This window comes from Mytilus trossulus, chromosome 4 (genome assembly GCF_036588685.1).
Source record: "Mytilus trossulus isolate FHL-02 chromosome 4, PNRI_Mtr1.1.1.hap1, whole genome shotgun sequence".
NCBI lineage: Eukaryota > Metazoa > Mollusca > Bivalvia > Mytilida > Mytilidae > Mytilus > Mytilus trossulus.
Window position 1 is genome coordinate 81,208,883 of NC_086376.1, and position 19,941 is coordinate 81,228,823.

Below are 19,941 nucleotides of genomic sequence, written 5' to 3' on the forward strand. Positions count from 1 at the left end.
CTTTTGGTGTTTTTTTTTACCTGCGACTGAATGGTATATTTTTTGGTATGTATGTGTGTGTGTGTGTGTGTGTGATTCATACTTCTGTTTTCCATTTTACATTCGAAACTGGTCATTGAATTTGTGTCCTCGCAGATTTATATATTGTAGACTCATATAAAATCATATTAGACCAGTGTTGGTGCTTCCAGTTGGATCGCATCAAACAAAATGATCACACTTCTTCACTAAAACCAGAGACATATAATACAATGTATTATATGTCTCTGCTAAAACACAAAGATTAAATTTACTGAAAATATATATATATATATATATATTTTATCAAATTTCGAACATGCTTAATACTTTTCTCTTTCCATAAATGAAATCAAGGTGTAATGCATGCAATATGTTTATTGTTAAAGTTTTAGGAAGCACAGTTTTCCCATTCCGCCATGTTTCATTTTGAGTTTTGGGTGTTCTCTATCACGTCCACGTTTATACTGATATTAAGATGTCTTTTGACAAAATGAAAAATCAAACTACAAATGGATTGTGAGTAACCAGTAACTATTCATGAAATTTTTATTTAGATAACCATGAACTACGTTCGGGTAACGGTTAAAACTCATAGGCTTCGAGGATTATTTTCCTTAGCGCGTAATATTAAACAAGGTGGAAAAAAGCCGTCGGTTAGCGACGTTTGTCAACGTCACAGTTTTTGAAGTGAATAAATATAGCGGCGGGAATTTGCATGCAGTTCTTCCCTCTAACACTGCCACGAGGGTCGGACGGTTTTTCGTTGAGTAACAAGGATTTTGCTTTTTGTTCTTATGACCATGACAGAACTACGATATTAAACACATTTTTTGATGAACTGGTCGAATACCATTTAAGGTAAGTCATTCACAGTAAAATTATGATTTTATTTTCGCTGTGAACTCGTTAGAGATCGCCTATGTGCATCCTTAGTTACAGATAGAAACTATCGTTAAGTTTTATATTTTGTAAAGTTTTCACTGTGAACTTGTTACAGATCGCCTATGTGCATCATTAGTTACAGATTTAAACTATCGTTACTATCTATATTTTGTAAAGTTTTCACTGTGAACTTGTTAGAGATCGCCTATGTGCATCCTTAGTTATAGATTAAAACTATCGTTACGTATTATATTTTGTTAAGTTTTAACTGTGAACTTGTTAGAGATCGCCTATATGCATCCTTAGTTACAGATTTACACTATCGTTACGTTTTATATTTTGTACTGTTTTAACTGTGAACTTGTTAGAGATCGCCTATGTGCATCCTTAGTTACAGATTAAAACTATCTTTACGTTTTATTTTTTGAAAAGTTTTCACAGTGAACTTGTTAGAGATCGCCTTTGTGCCTCCTTAGTTACAGATTAAAACTATCGTTACTATTCATATTATGTAAAATTTTCACTGTGCACTTGTTAGAGATCGCCTTTGTGCATCCTTAGTTACAGATTGAAACTATCGTTACTATTTATATTATGTAAGTTTTCACTGTGAACTTGTTAGAGATCGCCCATGTGCATCCTTAGTTACAGATTGAAACTATCGTTACTATTCATATTATGTAAGTTTTCACTGTGAACTTGTTAGAGATCGCCTATGTGCATCATTAGTTACAGATTTAAACTATCGTTACTATTTATATTATGTACAGTTTTCACTGTGAGCTTGTTAGAGATCGCCTTTGTGCATCCTTAGTTATAGATTAAAACTATCGTTACGTTTTATATTTTGAAAAGTTTTCACTGTGAACTTGTTAGAGATCGCCTTTGTGCATCCTTAGTTACAGATTGAAACTATCGTTACTATTCATATTATGTACAGTTTTCACTGTGAACTTGTTGGACATCGCCTATGCGCATCCTTAGTTACAGATTGAAAATTATCAATATGTGCATCCTTGTTAGTTACAGTAGGTGATATACAATATAATACTATGTAAATTTGGAGATTCACGATATTATACCATGTAAAGTGTGCACTGTGAATTTGTTAGAGATCCTAAGTTACAGTTGGAGATTCAAGATATTATACCATATAAAATGCGCATTGTGGATTTTTAAGAGATCCTTCGTTACATGCAGTTGGTGATTCACGATATTATAAAAAAAAGTGTAAAGTGTGCACTGTGAATTTGTTTAAAATCCTTAGTTACAGTTGGAGATTCACGATACTATACCATATAAACTGTGCACTGTGAATTTGTTAGAGATCCGTTGTTACAAATGACGATTCACGATATTATATCAAGCAAAGTTTGCACTGTTTCCGAGATCCTTTGTTACATTTGGAGATTCACGATGTTATACCTTGTAAAGTGTGCACTGTGAATTTATTAGAGCTCTTTTGTAACAGTTGGAGATTCACGATATTATACCATGTAAAGTGTGCACAGTCAATTTGTTAGAGATCCTTTGTTACAGTTGGAGATTCACGATATTATACTATGTAAAGTGTGCACTGTGAATTTGTAAGAGATCCTTAGTTACGGTTGGTGAATCACGATACTATACCATGTAAACTGTGCACTGTCGATTTGTTAGAGATCCTTAGTTACAGTTGGAGATTGACGATATTATACTATGTAAAGTGTGCACTGTCAATTTGTAAGAGATCCGTTGTTACAGTTGGAGATTCACGATATTATACCATGTAAAGTGTGCACTGTGATTTGTTAGAGGTCCTTTGTTACAATTGGAGATTCACGATATTATACCATGTTAAGTGTGCACTGTGAATTTGTAAGAGATCCTTAGTTACAGTTGGAGATTCACGATATTATACCATGTAAAGTGTGCACTGTGAATTTGTAAGAGATCCTTAGTTACAGTTGGAGATTCACGATATTATACCATGTAAAGTGTGCTCTGTGAATTTGTTAGAGATCCTTAGTTACAGTTGGAGATTCACGATATTATACCATGTAAAGTGTGCACTGTCGATTTGTTAGAGGTCCTTTGTTACAATTGGAGATTCACGATATTATACCATGTAAAGTGTGCACTGTGAATTTGTTAAAGGTCATGTGTTACAGTTGGAGATTCTCAATATTATAACATGTAAAGTGTGCACTGTCGATTTGTTAGATATCTTTAGTTATGGTTAAAGATCACAATATTATACCATGTGAAGTGTTCACTGTGACTTTGTTAGAGATCCATATTTATAGTAGGAGATCAACGATATTATACAATGGAAAGTGTTAACTGTGAATTTGTTAGAGATCCTTTATTCCTTAGTCACAGTAGGATATTCATAATATATTATACAAGATGATGTCTGCACTTTGAACTTGTTAAAGATCCTTAGTTACTGTTGGAGATTCACGATATAATACCATGTAAATTGTGAACTTTGAACTTGTTAGAGATCCTTAGTTATAGTTGGAAATTTTCGATATTATACCATATGTGAAATGTGCACTGTGAATTTGTTAGAGATCCTTAGTTATAGTAGGATAATATCCACGATAATACACCATGTAAAGTGTGAACTGTGAATTTGTTAGAGATCAATAGTTACTGTTTGGTTATGACGATATTATATCATGTAATTTAGTGTGCACTGTGAATTTGTTAGAGATCCGTTGTTACAGTTCGAAATTCACGATATTATAACCATGTAAAATTTACACTGTCAACTTGTAAGAGATTGTTTAGACTAAAAATCGATTTATTAATATTAGAAAATGAATTTCAAATATATATAAGAAAATACTTTAGAATTTGAAATATTAAAAAAGAAATTTCAAATTTTCATATAGATCTGTTAACCCACAGGCACTTGTCTCAAAAAAAAATTTCCTTTATACCTTAATGTTATATTAAGGTATATAGGAATATTTTTTTGAGACAAGTGCCTGTGTATTAACCGTATAGATTTGTAAAAAGAATCACTGATATTATATCCATTCCATTGGGTTGTTAAGTCATTGTTTCCTGATGGCTTAATCTTTGTCAATTAGAGTACGTAAGACTAAGAGCACGTAAGAGTGCCTTATTTACTTACTTTTCGTACTTTATGGGAGCGTTGTTGAATGTGTCATTTTAAAAGTTATTTTCGATCCTTAGTCAAACTTTGAAAAATAAATCATGGCACGTACATGACACTCCCCAGTCTTAACTGTCCCACTGCATTCGGCAGTCCACAATTTGTATTTCTACTTTTTCAGCATATTCCAAATGTCTAATTGCTAGTTCATTTGGTGAGATAGTAACAAGGTATGTAGGCCAAATTGTCATTATAAGTATTAGCAAATTCAGCACTTATCTCTACTGAAATCAACCCTAGTCGTAAGAAACTATTCATGTTTTCAAACCTAGCTGGGGAATTTTTCTAATAAACAATATCTACCAAGTATTGAACAACGAGTGATTGATCAGTGCACGCAGGATCAATCATCAAAAGTTCACAATTCATCCAAACTAAAATTTTATCAACACTTTTATATTTCAAATCTGAAATCAGTGTACAGTAGTTCTTATGTTGATTTTCTAAGTAATAGATTAGAAAGGTCATCTCTGTGTAAAATAACATTAAGTGCACACAATCTTGCTATTGAAAAATGGTGACATTTTAATGTTTAACAACCGATAAACGAGTTTGTAATGTACTTGTATGTAAATCGGGTGAGGTAGAAGGGGTCTCACTAATTAGTGACAAGAAGCGTAAAGAAGCAACAAGAAGCATCAAGAAGTGACAAGAAGAATAATTTTAGCCGCAAGAAGACTATAAATAGTTTCTTGTCGCTTCTTGTCGCTCAATAGTTTCTTGTTGCTTCTTGTCTTCCATTTCACCCATCCTTTGAAGTTTTTACACCTACATGTACATGTAGAACTCATAAAACAGCGAAATTGTGTCCCCGTCGAATATGAGTGCCCCACTCTACAGAATAAACTTTTAAACCATTATTAGGTAAAGATTGCATGAAATGCAATCAAACCTTATGGGACTGGCTTGATATGGAAATGTTCCAAGCTGATCACTACCTTTTTAGCTCACCTGGCCCAAAGGGCCAAGTGAGCTTTTCTCATCACTTGGCGTCCAGGGTCGGTCGTCCGTCATTGTCGTTGTCCGTCGTAAGCTTTTACAAAAATCTTCCCCCCTGAAACTACTGGGCCAAATTTAACCAAACATGGCCAAAAACATTATTAAGGAATCTAGTTTAACATTGTGTTCGGTGACTTGGCCATCCAACCAAGATGGCAAACACGGCTAAAAATAGAACATAGGGCTAAAATGCAGTTTTTGGCTTATAACTCAAAAACCAAAGCATTTAAAGCAAATCTGACATGGGGTTAAATTGTTTATCAGGTCAAGATCTATCTGCCCTGAAATTTTAAGATGAATTGGACAACTGGTTGTTAGGTTGCTTCCCCTGAACTGGTAATTTTAAGGAAATTTTGCTGTTTTTGGTCATTATCTTAAATATTATTATAGATAGAGATAAACTGTAAACAGCAATAATGTTTGGCAAATTAAGATTAACAAATAAGTCAAATTACCGAAATGGTCAGTTGACCCCCTAAGGAGTTATTGTCCTTTATAGTCAATTTTATACCATTTTTCGTAAACCTATGCAATCTTTTACAAAAATCTTCTCCTCTGAAACTACTTGGCCAAATTAATCCAAACTTGGCCACAATCATCTTTTGGGTATCTAGTTTAAAAATTGTGTTCGGTGACATGGCCATCCAACCAAGATGGCAGCCACGGCTAAAAAAAGAACATAGGGGTAAAATGCAGTTTTTGGCTTATAACTCAATTACCAAAGCATTTAAAGCAAATCTGACATGGGTTAAAATCTATCTGCCCTGAAATTTTTAGATGAATTGGACAAGCCGTTGTTGGGTTGCTGCCCCAGAATTGGTAATTTTATGGAAATTTTGCTGTTTTTGGTTATTATCTTGATTATTATTATAGATAAAGATAAACTGTAAGCAGCATTAATGTTCAGCAAATAAAGATTTACAAATAAGTCAACATGACCAAAATGGTCAGTTGACCCCTTTAGCAGTTATTGCCCTTTATAGTCAATTTTTGACCATTTTTCGTAAATCTTAGTAATCTTTTACAAAAATCTTCTCCTCTGAAACTACTTGGCCAAATTAATCCAAACTTGGTCACAATCATCTTTTGGGTATCTAGTTTAAAAATTGTGTTTGGTGACATGGCAATCCAACCAAGATGGCCGCCACAGCTAAAAATAGAACATAGGGTTAAAATGCAGTTTTGGGCTTATAACTCAAAAACCAAAGCATTATTAAGAGCAAATCTGACCAGAAGTAAAATTGTTTATCAGGTCAAGATCTATCTGCCCTGAAATTTTCAGATAAATAAGACAATCTGTTGTTGGGTTACTGCACCTGAATCCGTAATTTTCAGGATATTTTGCTGTTTTTGGTTATTATCTTGGAATATTATTATAGATAGAGATAAACTGTAAACAGCAATAATGTTCAGCAAAGTAAGATAAACAAATAAGTCTGCATGATCGAAATGGTCAGTTGACCCCCCTAAGGAGTTATTGTCCTTTATAGTCAATTTTAAACAATTTCCATAAAGTTTGTAAATTTTTACTAACATTTTTCTCTGAATCTACTGGGCCAAGTTCATTATAGATAGACATAATTTTAAGCAGCAACAATGTTTAGTAAAGTAAGATTTACAAACACATCACCATCACCAAAACACTATTTTGTCATGAATCCATCTGCTTCCTTTGTTTACTTGGATATTCACATAGACCAAGGTGAGCGACACAGGCTCTTTAGAGCCTCTAGTTTAATTCACAAAATATAGCGCATTGATTAGAAAGTTCTATACATACTATCATAGTATGAACATTTCCAGAAATATTTGCTCAGATATTCAGCATGTTCAAGGCACAAAATAATGTTTAACTTGTCAAGAAAATTACATAACTTTTGCATGGTGCAGGAATCTAATATCTGTTGAATCAATAACAACCAATGCAATATTTTTTTTTTTCTTCCCACTGATAAATTGAATCAATCTTTTCCATTCAGTGCTTTCAAGCACTTTGATTTTAAATATACTTCCTACATGTACATGTTGTAGTGAAATTCAGCTAAATATTAAAAGTTGCATTAATAGTAATTCTTTAAAAGTCCTGAAAGTGACTAGTTCTTATACATAAATGTCTGGTGTATATAAAGAAATGAGATTCTAGCTTCTTAACTACTTATAACATATTTAATTATGCTGTATTCATTGTTATAATGTACTGAAATATGGCCCTTTGCCAATTATTGTAATTGTGTGTGTACCATTGAAAAAAATATTTGTATTTGTAATAATTGTTGCTAAGGTTAAATAATTACATTAGATGTAAGTTTCATTATAAAACGTTATTCTGATTGGCTAACATGTTATTCCGTGGACAATTGCATCAGACAATAACATTTATCATGCATGATGACACGAGGTCCCACAAAAAAGTGCACAGGTGAATTAAATAAAACTGGATAAAAATCGTGTTTTCATGATTTAAGCTAAAAAAATGTAATTATAAGTATTGAATACTTCTTTTTGAAACTTTATAGGGTTTTAAAAGCGTTGACCGTGCGTACATTTTTAGAATGAAGCGCGGAAGCGCTTCATACAAAATGTTCTTCGGTCAACGCTTTTACCACCCAATAAATTTACAAAAAGAAGCATTCAATTCTTAATTATAACCTTATGATAATTATGGCCGTATTAACATTACAGATTTCAATGCAAGTACATGGTGACTCGTACATTTGCTAACTCATACTTAGCAATATTGCACTTCTACCAACAAATGCTCCTACTCAGTCATTATTGTCATTTGTTACTAATACTTAATGGTCCAAGTAGTCTTATTTGTTTTTGGAGGTACCAGGATTATAATTTAATACACCAAAGTGCATTTTGTCTTTTTTTATGAAAGACTCATCAGTGACGCTCAGATTAAAACCTTTATAAAGCCAAACAAGTTTATAATGACAAGGATTATCAGATGAGTATGAAATCTTGACAGTTAGCCAAGAGATCAAATGACACACCCCTTTAACTTTTCTTACCAATGAAAATAAAATTCAAATTGTGATTCTTTCAACATTCATCACTTGATATACATGTAAGAAATAGCATAAAGACTGTATGCTATTTCTTACATTTGTACATGTATATATATTTAATGCATTAAATTTGGATTTACACTAAAATATGCAATATGTTTTCAGATAATCCGAGGACAAAATGGCTCGTTTAAAGACATTGATGACAGAAATACTCTTACACGACAAAAGTGATCACAGTGCTTTCAGATCTGATTTACAGGATGAAATAATTAGCCGTTATAACCTCTTAGATGTTTTCAAAGAAGTGTTGGAACAAGAACCAAGTGAAAGAATAAAGCACCTGGCTGTTTGCATAGTGTTATGTGCCAAAGCTACTAATGATTGGTTTTTAGGTTCCATTCAATCTGCTATTCGGGACAAATCTTTTTCTTTAATGAAAGATATTTTTCATCTATGTTTAGTTCCCAAGGTTTCAAATAAGGAACACTACATTTTTGATAAAAATGATTTTGAAGGTGTAGCAAATATGTCGGCTACAGTAATGTCCATTTTCAATATACTGTTAGAAAAATTCAGCGAAGAAACCACAAATGATCAGTTCCGAGCTTTTTTATCTCAAATTTCACCAGATATGATTTATTTAATTCTTGAACATATCAAAGATGATTTGTGGACCTCAGAATTATCCAGATTCATGGCAAAAAATCTTCTAAGATTGATGAAATTATTCTATGAATGTGTATCAGATGAAGATTTACTGTCTTGCAACCAAAACTTGACAAATAAAGATGCTTTCAAATCAGTTGACCATAGCATTATGAATCAAATACTGAAAATTTTAAATCCAAAACTGACCAAAAGCAATTGGGCGAAATATCCCAGTGCTAAGTCTGTCTTTGCATGGTGCCTATTCCACACATCATATCCCAACTTATACGAGAATTTAGAAAAGGTTTTGCCACCCGCACTTAATTTCATAGATGATTATGTAATGGCAAACAGGATAAGCGGAATACAGTGCTTACAGCACATTATGGAAAATGTGTCTGCCGAAGAACTGCGTTGGTATGGTCATGCTGATGTTGTGTACACAGCTCTGAAACATCAGCTTTATACAAATGAAGCGGAGTTGAATGAAGCATCTTTTCCAGCCATATTGACAATTCTTAAAATAGTTGAAAAAATTCCAGTAGTATCTGATAGCCAAATGGAGAGAAAAACAGCTAAGCATGATGAAGTAATACAAATTATTTTACTGAATGCAGAATGCGAAAATAAAATTATTCTCCGTCAGATTGTCACATCATTTTTAGGTGATTTTGTTGATATAATGGGACTTTCTACAGTGAAACACCTTCAAAGAATTCTAAAGGTCATTGAAAGTTATTTAGAAGTTTATGAAGGGCCTGAAGAAATAACAAGAATAAATGTGCTGAATTTGCTAGAAAAAGTTTTGAAAAATACTTGGCCTAGAATTCCATCACACATGGAAAACATTTTGAGAATGTTATTGAAGTTTTTATGCAGTTTAGCAATTCAAGACTCATCTAGAACTGAGACAGTGACAATGCTTCTGACTGAGAAAGTTACCACATGTTTGAAATTGTTGAAAGTGATAGGGGGAGATAAGTGTGAAAAATTGATTAAATCTGTTGATAGTCCAAAATTACCTCCCCTTTGTATCAATGTTCTCAAAGATGTGCAGTATTCAGTTGATTGTACTGGGTGATATATGAATTTCTGATGATTAACAGATTAAACAAATGTACAGTGCCATAGCACTAGTATTATGTTGTTTTTCTGTGTCTGTGTTTTGAAAGAAAAAATATATTATAATACATGTAATATGTTTTGTCTGTTTTTCTACTCAGATTCTATCTGTATTGCTCAGTTAATGAGTTTTTAAACAATATATTTAAGAGGACAAGGTTGTATTGTTTGAAATAATCATTTCATTTTTATATATTTTTTTTACCATCATATCTACAACAAATGTTTCATTGCATTGCCTCCCTCAAACAATCAAATTTGATTTTTATACATATACATTTTTGAAATTCCTCAGGCTGTCGGGAAATGCCTTCCTTTAAAGTGTAATTAGCTAGTTAGAACAAGTGATATATTTTGTATTGCTTATGCTGATACTTAAAATTTTCCAAATCACCATCCTCAAAAGCATTTCTTTATCTGGTTTTGGCCCACTTGAGACAGTAGGGATTATAAAACAGAAGATTGCTTGGTTTTCATTTTTGTTGGGAGTCAGTTTTCAGGTCTGTTGTAAATGTGTAGTTTTAGACGGTTTCCAACGTTCCTGAATGTTTCCTTTAAACATTAAAAAAAGTTCACCATCTTCAGTTAAATTCATATGACTTATTGCCCTGAAAATATAGATATAGGAAGATGTGGTGTGAGTGCCAATATATTAAGTTAAAAGTCAAAACAAGCCCATAATTCCTGATTTGCTAGACTTCCAAATTTGTCTTGAATATCATGTGATGCATTACATAGAATTTTTACAATTTAATGTTGTAAAAATCAGTTATCTTCCAGATTTTATGTCATCATCTAGTTCTGCTTCTGTCGGATATTCTCATGGCCATCTAGAGTCTTTTATATTTATATGTAGACTAGCTGAGCTGTTTCTCCGATTTTCATGTTGATCTTTAATTCAAGATGGTTGACATTGCTGATTATAGTTTGACAAGAGACTCTGTGCATGATTTAATTAGCATTTATAAGGTTGCATTTTGGTATTGATTTAAGTTTTACTATTTTCTGTACCATAGTTTTGCTTCTGGTTTAAAAATTCAATTTGACCTGCATGAAAAATGATAAAATAGTCTTATTATAAATGTAAAAAACATAAACTAAAGAAGATTTGGTTTCATTGTCGATTAGACAACTATCCACCAGAGTGAAAATAAAATTGATTGAAACATCTATATGCCGCCATGAGGCCTTCAAAAAGGACCAAAACCCTACATGCAGTGCATTTTACTAAATGTTCGGCTGGATACATATCACCAAAAACAATATCTTGCAATGAAATTAACTAATGGTTCAGAACAATTAAGATTAGTCTGTAATTACCAAGCATCTGGTAAAGTGTAGAAGTCATTATTAGTTTATGTTAGTGAAAGAGGGACTAAAGATACCAGAGGGACAGTCAACAGAAACTACGTTTAGTATGTACTCACTGTATTGTCATGACAGAGGGACAATTTGTTATTTCAAAAGGACAAAATTTACCAACGAATTTTAAGAAAATCTATTCTAAACAGAAGTGTATAATATGATGAAAGAATTGGTTTATTGTTGGACAAAAAGAAGAGAAAATAAGTTTTTATTTTAATTGACGGATTGACTTTTGTTTACATTCAGTGGCCAATATTTCATGCATATTTAGGACGAAAACAACTAGATGATAAATAAAATAAGCAAAAGAATGAGTTGACTGGGGTAACGGATAGGAATCACGACTGCCAATTGCAATGAAGATATAAAAAAGATGTGGTATGATTGCCAATGAGACAACTGTCCACAAGAAACCAAAATCGGCAGACATTAACAACTGTATATAGCAAAGCCCATACCGCATAGTCAGTTATAATAATTCAAACGAGAAAACTAACGGCCTTATTTGTATAAAAAAATTGAAAGATTAACAAATATGTAACACAAAAACAAACGACAAATACTGAATTACAGGCTCCTGATAGGTATGTTTAATAGGTACAGAAAGGATGCCTTTTAACAGGCTACCAGGAACGGTCAACTAATTCTTATGTACTGATCGCGTGGCACTTTCCTTACACGAGGCATCATATTCAATGTCCCCATTCAGAAAGAAGGCACATATTAAACAGCATACCCTGCCAAACTGATTCACATTCATAGTTTGGGGTTCATCATACAAGGTCCTGTTTGGCTGTGATGCAAAGATATTAGTATCTTTCTCTTCACTAGTTATAAGGGATTCTTTTAGTCTTTAAAATCTGATGAATAAAGGCGACAGTAGTTTATGGATTTTAAACAGGGTTAGAAGACCACTTTCGAGTTCATCCGTCACCGGCAAAAACTCGTCAATTATGCACGCCTTTATGACGTAACTAACCAGATAGAGGGGCTCGCCTGTATCCCTGCACTATTTACGTTCATCAAGCGTCTTAGTGATCGTCTTTGTGCAGGATAACCTAGAAATAACGGTTGCTCTGTAGGTACTTACTGACAATTCCCTAATGACAGCAGTGTTGATTGTCAATTTTGAGAATTCAATTTGCCGAATAATTCGTACAATATAGAATGATAGTTTTCCAACCACTCGCTCAACATTGGAAGGAAGTGACGACGCCCCTAAACGCAAAAATGACGGTGATAAAGGCGCGTATAATTGACGAGTTTTTTCCGGTGACGGATGAACTCGAAAGTGGTCTAATATGATTTCCATAGGAAGCTAAAAGACGTTACGCACAGTATTGGTGCTACGTTTGTAATGTCAGAAAACGTTCATCGACGGAACGTTGAGAGAACTTTATTGAAGCCAAATGTTAACGTTTGCATCTAAATCTTAGCATCCCGCTTTTTGTTCTCTTCTTCTTTTTTCCTTTCTTTCTTTATTTAATCTTATTCTTTTAGTGGTGGTTAAATTTGTTTTGGCCTACAAGAACGTAGTTTATGCATAAAAAATTAAAATGACAAAATACACGTTACGTTGAAAATCACGGAAAAACGTTACAAGATTGCACGGTAACAAATCAGACTAGACATTTCGATTTTCTTATTATTTTTTTGTCTTTCATTATTTATTCAAAATTTCTTTTATATGAGAAAGACTTTTAAAAACACATTACGAAAACAATACATAAATCAAATAATAAGATACACAATAGACCACTTTCGAGTTCATCCGTCACCGGCAAAAACTCGTCAATTATACACGCCTTTATGACGTCATTTACCAGATAGAGGGGCTCGCCTGTATCCCTGCACTATTTACGTTCATCAAGCGTCTTAGTGATAGTTTTTGTGCAGGATAAACTAGAAATAATGGTTGCTCTGTAGGTACTTACTAACATTTCCCTAATGACAGCAGTGTTGATTGTCAATTTTGAGAATTCAATTTGCCGAATAATTCGTACAATATAGAATTATAGTTTTCCAACCACTCGCTCAACATTGGAAGGAAGTGACGACGCCCCTAAACGCACAAATGACGATGATAAAGGCGCGTATAATTGACGAGTTTTTTCCGGTGACGGATGAACTCAAAAGTGGTCTATTGATTTATATTTACGTTTGAATGTACAACATCTTTACGAAAACGTACATAATTTGTGCATTTAGCACACGGTAACAAAATGGACTAGACAAGCAAAAAGTGAAAATTCGATTAGAAAATTCCACTTCCAAACCATATTGTTGTACTATTTGTAAACGATATTAAAAGCACATTAAGAATATATGTTTTTTTTTCGTTTACATATTATTGCATTCTATAAAATTTCTTACCGTAGAATCCATTGTAATTTACCCCCCCCCCCCCCCCCCTATTTCATATTTCTTGTTACATCCTCTTTTGAACATTTCAATGCATCTTCTTACTCGCATATTTGAAAAAAAATGCCCAAAACGTCGGATGCGACGTCGTAGCAAATTGTGCTAAATTTCGCATAACATTTCCTGCTAATTTGCGTGCAAAAATAAGATTTTCTGATTCAAATTACTAAAAATACTCGATTTCCATGTTACAAGCTACGCTCATATTTTTTTACGTTTTTTTCCCTTTAGGGTTATTTGATATAATTTTATGTTATAATTTTATTATTTCAAAGATATTACTATAAAACTAGTCTTTTAGACATTACATATCATACCAGTTTTCATTTATTCTAAAAGACATGCTCAAATTAGGGAGAAACAACGCGGAACTAGTAGGGTTCACCAATACTGTGCGTACCGTCAAAACAGGTGCGTCAAAAAAGTTAATAAGCGTCTTCTGTTATGCATGCAACAACCGCTATACGAAGTTGTGCGACTGTTTAATGCTATGATAAGGCTACAGGTTTTTGTCAACCTCATCAGGCTAAAGTAACTTTGCGTCTTTTCCCCCTTTTCGGGCCATGTGAAAAGAGTTCATGTGTGAGCTTTTTGTGAATTCCCATGTTTATGCCAAATGATGTGTTTTTGGGGAAACAGGATAAATGTCTGACAGATCATATCATCTAAATATTTTATGAAATAACAAGTGTGGACACAGATGAGTGTGGATAGTATGTTTTGATGTTTGACAGTGTCTTATGACAAAAGGAGTTCTATGTTTTTCCTTTATGGTGTTATTTTTTTGTCTATCTGATGAGTTAAGCCTTTTTTAACTGATTTTTATAGTTTGTTCTTGTGTTGTACTGTTATACCACTGCCCCAGGTTAGGGGGAGGTTGGGATCCCACTAACATGTTTAACCCCGCCACATTATTTTTGTATGTGCCTGTCCCAAGTCAGGAGCCTGTAATTCAGTGGTTGTCGTTTGTTTATGTGTTACATATTTGTTTTTCATTCATTTTTTTACATAAATGAGGCCATTAGTTTTCTCGCTTGAATTGTTTTACATTGTCTTATCAGGGCCTTTTATAGTTGACTATATATGCGGTATGGGCTTTGCTCATTGTTGAAGGCCGTACGGTGACCTATAATTGTTAATGTTTGTGTCATTTTGGTCTTTTGTGGATAGTTGTCTCATTGGCAATCATACCACATCTTTTTTTTTATATTATTAACTGTGTTGCACGGTGACAACCAACCTGAGCATTAGAACTGTTATTTATTTAATATTTTTTTTTTATGTTTAAGACAGGCATAGAGGAGACAGTTATAACCCTAGTTACCTAGTTATAATGATAGAATATGTTCTACATCTTTGATTTTGGATACATTTTGTATCTAGGAACGCAACACATAATAGATTAATTTTTTCACACGTTTTTTTTCTATATGGGAGATGATATCTAGATTTGAGAACATGATATAAGGAGCCTGTAACTCGGTGATTGTCGTTTATTAATGTGTGACATATAAGTTTTTTGTTTATTTTTTTTTTAACATAAATAAGGCCATTAGTTTTCTCGTTTGAATTGTTTTATATTGTCATTTCGGTGCCTTTTATAGCTGATTATGCGGTATTGGCTTTGCTTATTGTTTATGTCCTATAGTTAACTTCTGTGTCATTTGGTCTCTTGTGGAGAACTGTCTCATTGGAAAGCATACCACATCTTTTTCATATGTATTTGCTTACTATTGGTATGGTTCACTAGATTTAGTTAAAACAAACTTAAGTTAAGACTAAATAATTCTTCAATGTTTCCATTTGTAAAAGGGCATAACCCTAGAATGATAATCAAAGTGCTTGTAATCACTGAATGGTTATTAAAGACTGCTTTAATTTATCAGTTGGTAGTAAAGTGAATTTTGCATTGTATATTGTATAAAGCATTAATTTAAGTTGATTAAACTACTACATGTATTCTGGACAGAGAAAGACAACTCTAATTTTCAAAGAAGATTTCATAAAGCATTGGTTTTAGGTAATTCAACAACCATTCTGGACAATTTGTGGTCTCGACTCTACAAACGTGCTTGTTTTTGACCCTCAATTCCTCGACTATTTGCCCCAATGTAATAACCCTTAAAATATACCCCAACCTTCTACTTATGGTATTAAACATTATGGTACAATTTCAGAGCAATTGAAATACTTGTACACAACTTTTTGTACTGACACTAAATTAATGCTTGTTTTGGGCACCTTTGGAACCTAAACCTAAGACAGACTAACCTTATGGACTATAACCCCCAAAATCAATCCCAAGCTTCCTTTTGTGGTTATAAACATTGTGTTATAATTTTATTTATTTATTTTTGCTTATTACTAGTATATAGTTAAGTTATTATATTGAAACCATCTGTCTTCGGACGACAGGATACCTATTTAGGACCGCAAAAATTTCTGTGGTTGTATAAAAATTTCAAGCATGAACAATGAAATATAGTTTAAGAAATCGATAAGCCTAGATAGAGCTTATCATTTTTTTAACATAATTGAACAAACATAATATGTTTGGTTCAAATTAAAATAGAATGCATTTATCTCCCTAATACTTACATTGTACATAAGAGGTGATACTACTTTGACAAATCCTTGTACATGAGAGTTGTCTGTCAAATCTTTATTTTACAAAGAAAGAATTGCATAACAATGAACTGAGCTCAAAGCAAAGTAATTTAATAATACACTTAGACAAAGAGCTAAATCCAGTGATATACTTTGTACTACAGGTCCTTCGTGAACATCCATCAACCAAAACCATATCTCAAGAACATTCCATACTACATGGTTGGATTCAGAAGTCCTGAAAAAGACATGATTTTTTTATCGTATTTTAAGTATATATATGCACAGGTTAAAACTTTCTTGTGGTATAATCATTCAGTATCTAGCAACTATCAATTTGCTTCATGCACATATTGATTTAGGTTTAGTGTCCTTCTGTTGGAAATAAGAACACACACACCTCCATCTAGTTTTAGTCAACTGACAAAATATTCATAACTATAAAATGTTATCTACTGTAAGACCATAGGTGGATCCAGCCCCCCCCCCCCCTTTTTATGGGAAAAATTTGGTTGATTATATAGGGAATCACTCACTGAAGCATGACTGCCCCCCCCCTCCCCCCCCCCCCCTGAAAAGTTCTGGATCCACCATTGAAGACTTGTCAGTGTCTATTTATCATTGCCACTATATCAGTGATATATGTACACATACATATATGTAATTATATACATGTAAGACTAAAGTACATATATAAGACTAAAACTGGCATTCAGCCTTTACTACATCTTCATTCCCAAATATAAAAAAGAAGATGTGGTATGATTGCCAATGAGACAACTATCCACAAAAGACCAAAATGACACAAACATTAACAATTATAGGTCACCCTACGGCCTTCAACAATGAGCAAAACCCATACCACATATATAGTCAGCTATACATGTAAAAGGCCCCGATAAGACAATGTAAAACAATTCAAGCTAGAAAACTAATGGCCTTATATATGTAAAAAAAAATATGTAACACATAAACAAACGACAACCACTGAATTACAGGCTTCTGACTTGGGACAGGCATATACATAAATAATGTGGCGGGGTTAAACATGTTAGCGGGATCCCAACAGTCCCCAAAGTCATTTTCAAATTGGACTTCATGATAAAATAAGATTCTATATCTACTTCCAATGAAAATGAAATATCCCTCTAATAGACTAGCATTTAAATCACTGTTTTCTAAACTGGTAGCTAGGTCACCATGGATCTTAAATATTTCAAATGCATGTACATTTAATAATATAAATTCTCCAAAATTCACTATATTTTCCCTTTTTTGTCTTCTGTTTGATATACCATTTTTTGAGTCTATATATTGTCTATATATATATTGTCCTTTATATTGAGGTAATTTTTTCGCAAAATGAACCCACTTTATCTGAACTTTAAATGCAAAAGACCCCTAAATGGCTAACAGATATTGCTATAAAGAATTATAGTCCATGATTTATATACATGTGATTTAAGAATTCATGAAATTTACACTGATGCACAATACTTTTTTATGAGACCTGTTTTAACTTAAGGACGACACCAAAAGTTCAATGAAGGATAAAAAACTTAATTCACATAGTTTTTTCACTGACCCCCCTACCCCCTTCTTAACTTAATTTGGGAAAAACTGATTGACCCATGTGGATATATGTAAAAATCAATGTCAGATAACCAAATTTTGCAGCAGTTCAACCCCCAAACTATTTGAATTAAGTTTTTTAGCTTACATTGATCTTTTGATGTCTTCCCTTACCGTAAAAACTTTAAACTTCAATTTTAATTTCGAAAAAAATTGATCATACTATATTAAGGAGCCTCGAGGGTACAAAATTTTCAGAAAAAAAATAAACATTTGTTTTTCATTACAAATTTTATTTGTTACCTTTTGTAGTTGTTACTTTATCATATGGTACAAAAATCATTCAAAACAATAAATTTGTGTTGGCCCCAGATGACTTTTAGGCCAAAAAAAATAGATGTCTGTTTCCTGCTTCCAAGGCCAAAAAATCAGGGTCGGTATGTCGGGATTTTTTTATTTTTTTTTGCACTTCCTGTCAGATTTGTCGGTAATATGTCATGTTTGGTTATCATTTCCATATGTAAGCTGTACTTAAACTAAATTATTGTAAAAATTTGAGCGATTTCTGTAATAAATTTCTTTTTTTATTTCATTGTATTTCGATATTAACTTTATTTCTCCTATTACTTAAACAGAAAAAAAACACTTTTACATAAATGTATGCTTCTTTGGAAGACTGATTATGAGCGCAAATGAAGGGTGACCCCACTTATTTTATTTTATTTTTCTATTAACTATAATATAAAGTTCATTTATAGAAAAATATAGAGAAATCCTATATAAATGATTTAGACCCGCCACCCCCTTAAAGTTTCTTAATGATCGCTTTCTAAAGTTTTTACTCCCTCAGCTCTCTACTAAAAAACCTCTATTTTTAGCCACATGACCCAAACAGGGAGTTGTACATTTGACTGTCTTTCCCAGATTGGATTACATAGCGATAAGGTGTATTTTTCGTATTTTCCGGGATTGTTGAAAACTTGCATATTCATCACTATCTGATTTGTGGTTTTAACAATCCAGACAGACAAATGGTTCGAGACCACAATTGTCGTCCCTTGATTTTCGTTGTTCACGAATAAAGTCCCTAGTGTTAATAGTGGGTGGTTACTTGCCATTAATTTTAATGCCCCTTCCAAATTAATTTATCCATGTTTAATGCCTCAAATTGTAAGTAGGGTGGTGAAATTACACTGTATAGAAATTTGGGTCCCGAATTTAAAAGGAAAGTAGTGATTTAGTCCAGGTGAAAAAGGTTGAAATATAGGACTTCGGAAGCTGTCAAAAGATTTCAAGACGCCCTAAGGATAAAATTGTTCATATTTTGAGTTACAGACGATGAAGTTTTCTTTAATTTTGATATAATTTGTCCCAAAAGTAGTACAACACACTGTAAAAGTTTCATTGAGAAAACGCGGGTGGGATTTTTTTAATTTTCATATATGTTCTAAAAGAAATGCACTACAAATGAATTGTGTTCTCAAACCAAATAGCAATAAGGTGTTTAGGAAAACATGACCTAAAAAGTTAACATCATTCATTAGTCCGAGATTACTCTGACGTCCGACGGCTGTTTTGCCGTCGTGGGACGGTCCCAGCTTGTCTGGCAAAACAGCCGTCGGACGTCAGAGTAATCTCGGACTACCTTCATATAAGACAAAAAACGTGGGAACTCATACTAAATGGTCAAATGTGTTCAATATGAAAATTGCAGTTAAGATGGTAAAATCACAAATAGGCCATTAATGTAAATGGACTATAAGTATGACTTTTGCGTAAAGGGAAATGACGGGGAAGGGGCAAATTAGTGTTCAAGGGGAGCAAATGCTGTTTAAATTTGTATGCGGTTTTAAATATAGAGGGAAAGTTATCTTTTTAGACTTAAGTTAAATATAACTTATGTAGACTTACCTTCTAATTCTATGACTATGAAGAAAAAAACACAACTCAGAACTATTACTAATTCACTTGGACTATATTGATATGCAGACCTAAAAACAAAAAGAAATATATCATAAAATAGTGATTGAAAGATTCATAACACTTTGAAAGGATAATTCAGACACGTGTTACACGGGGAGCATGTTTGTTTACAAATAATAATGTCACGTGATCGTGCAC

At 33.0% G+C, this 19,941-nt stretch overlaps 1 protein-coding gene across 2 annotated transcripts; it reads left to right on the forward strand.

Annotated features, from left to right (window-relative positions):
- Positions 1 to 771: 771 nt before the first annotated feature.
- Positions 772 to 9,863, forward strand: LOC134716108 (TELO2-interacting protein 2-like). 2 transcript variants are annotated; one of them, XM_063578883.1, is made up of 2 exons: positions 772 to 879; positions 8,248 to 9,863. In XM_063578883.1, exon 2 carries the CDS (start codon positions 8,264 to 8,266, stop codon positions 9,812 to 9,814), a length of 1,551 nt encoding a protein of 516 aa, XP_063434953.1. In that variant the 5' UTR covers positions 772 to 879; positions 8,248 to 8,263; the 3' UTR covers positions 9,815 to 9,863. The 2 variants fall into 2 exon arrangements, with proteins under 2 accessions (XP_063434953.1, XP_063434952.1); XM_063578882.1 differs by lacking the exon at positions 772 to 879 and adding an exon at positions 4,116 to 4,239.
- Positions 9,864 to 19,941: the final 10,078 nt, after the last annotated feature.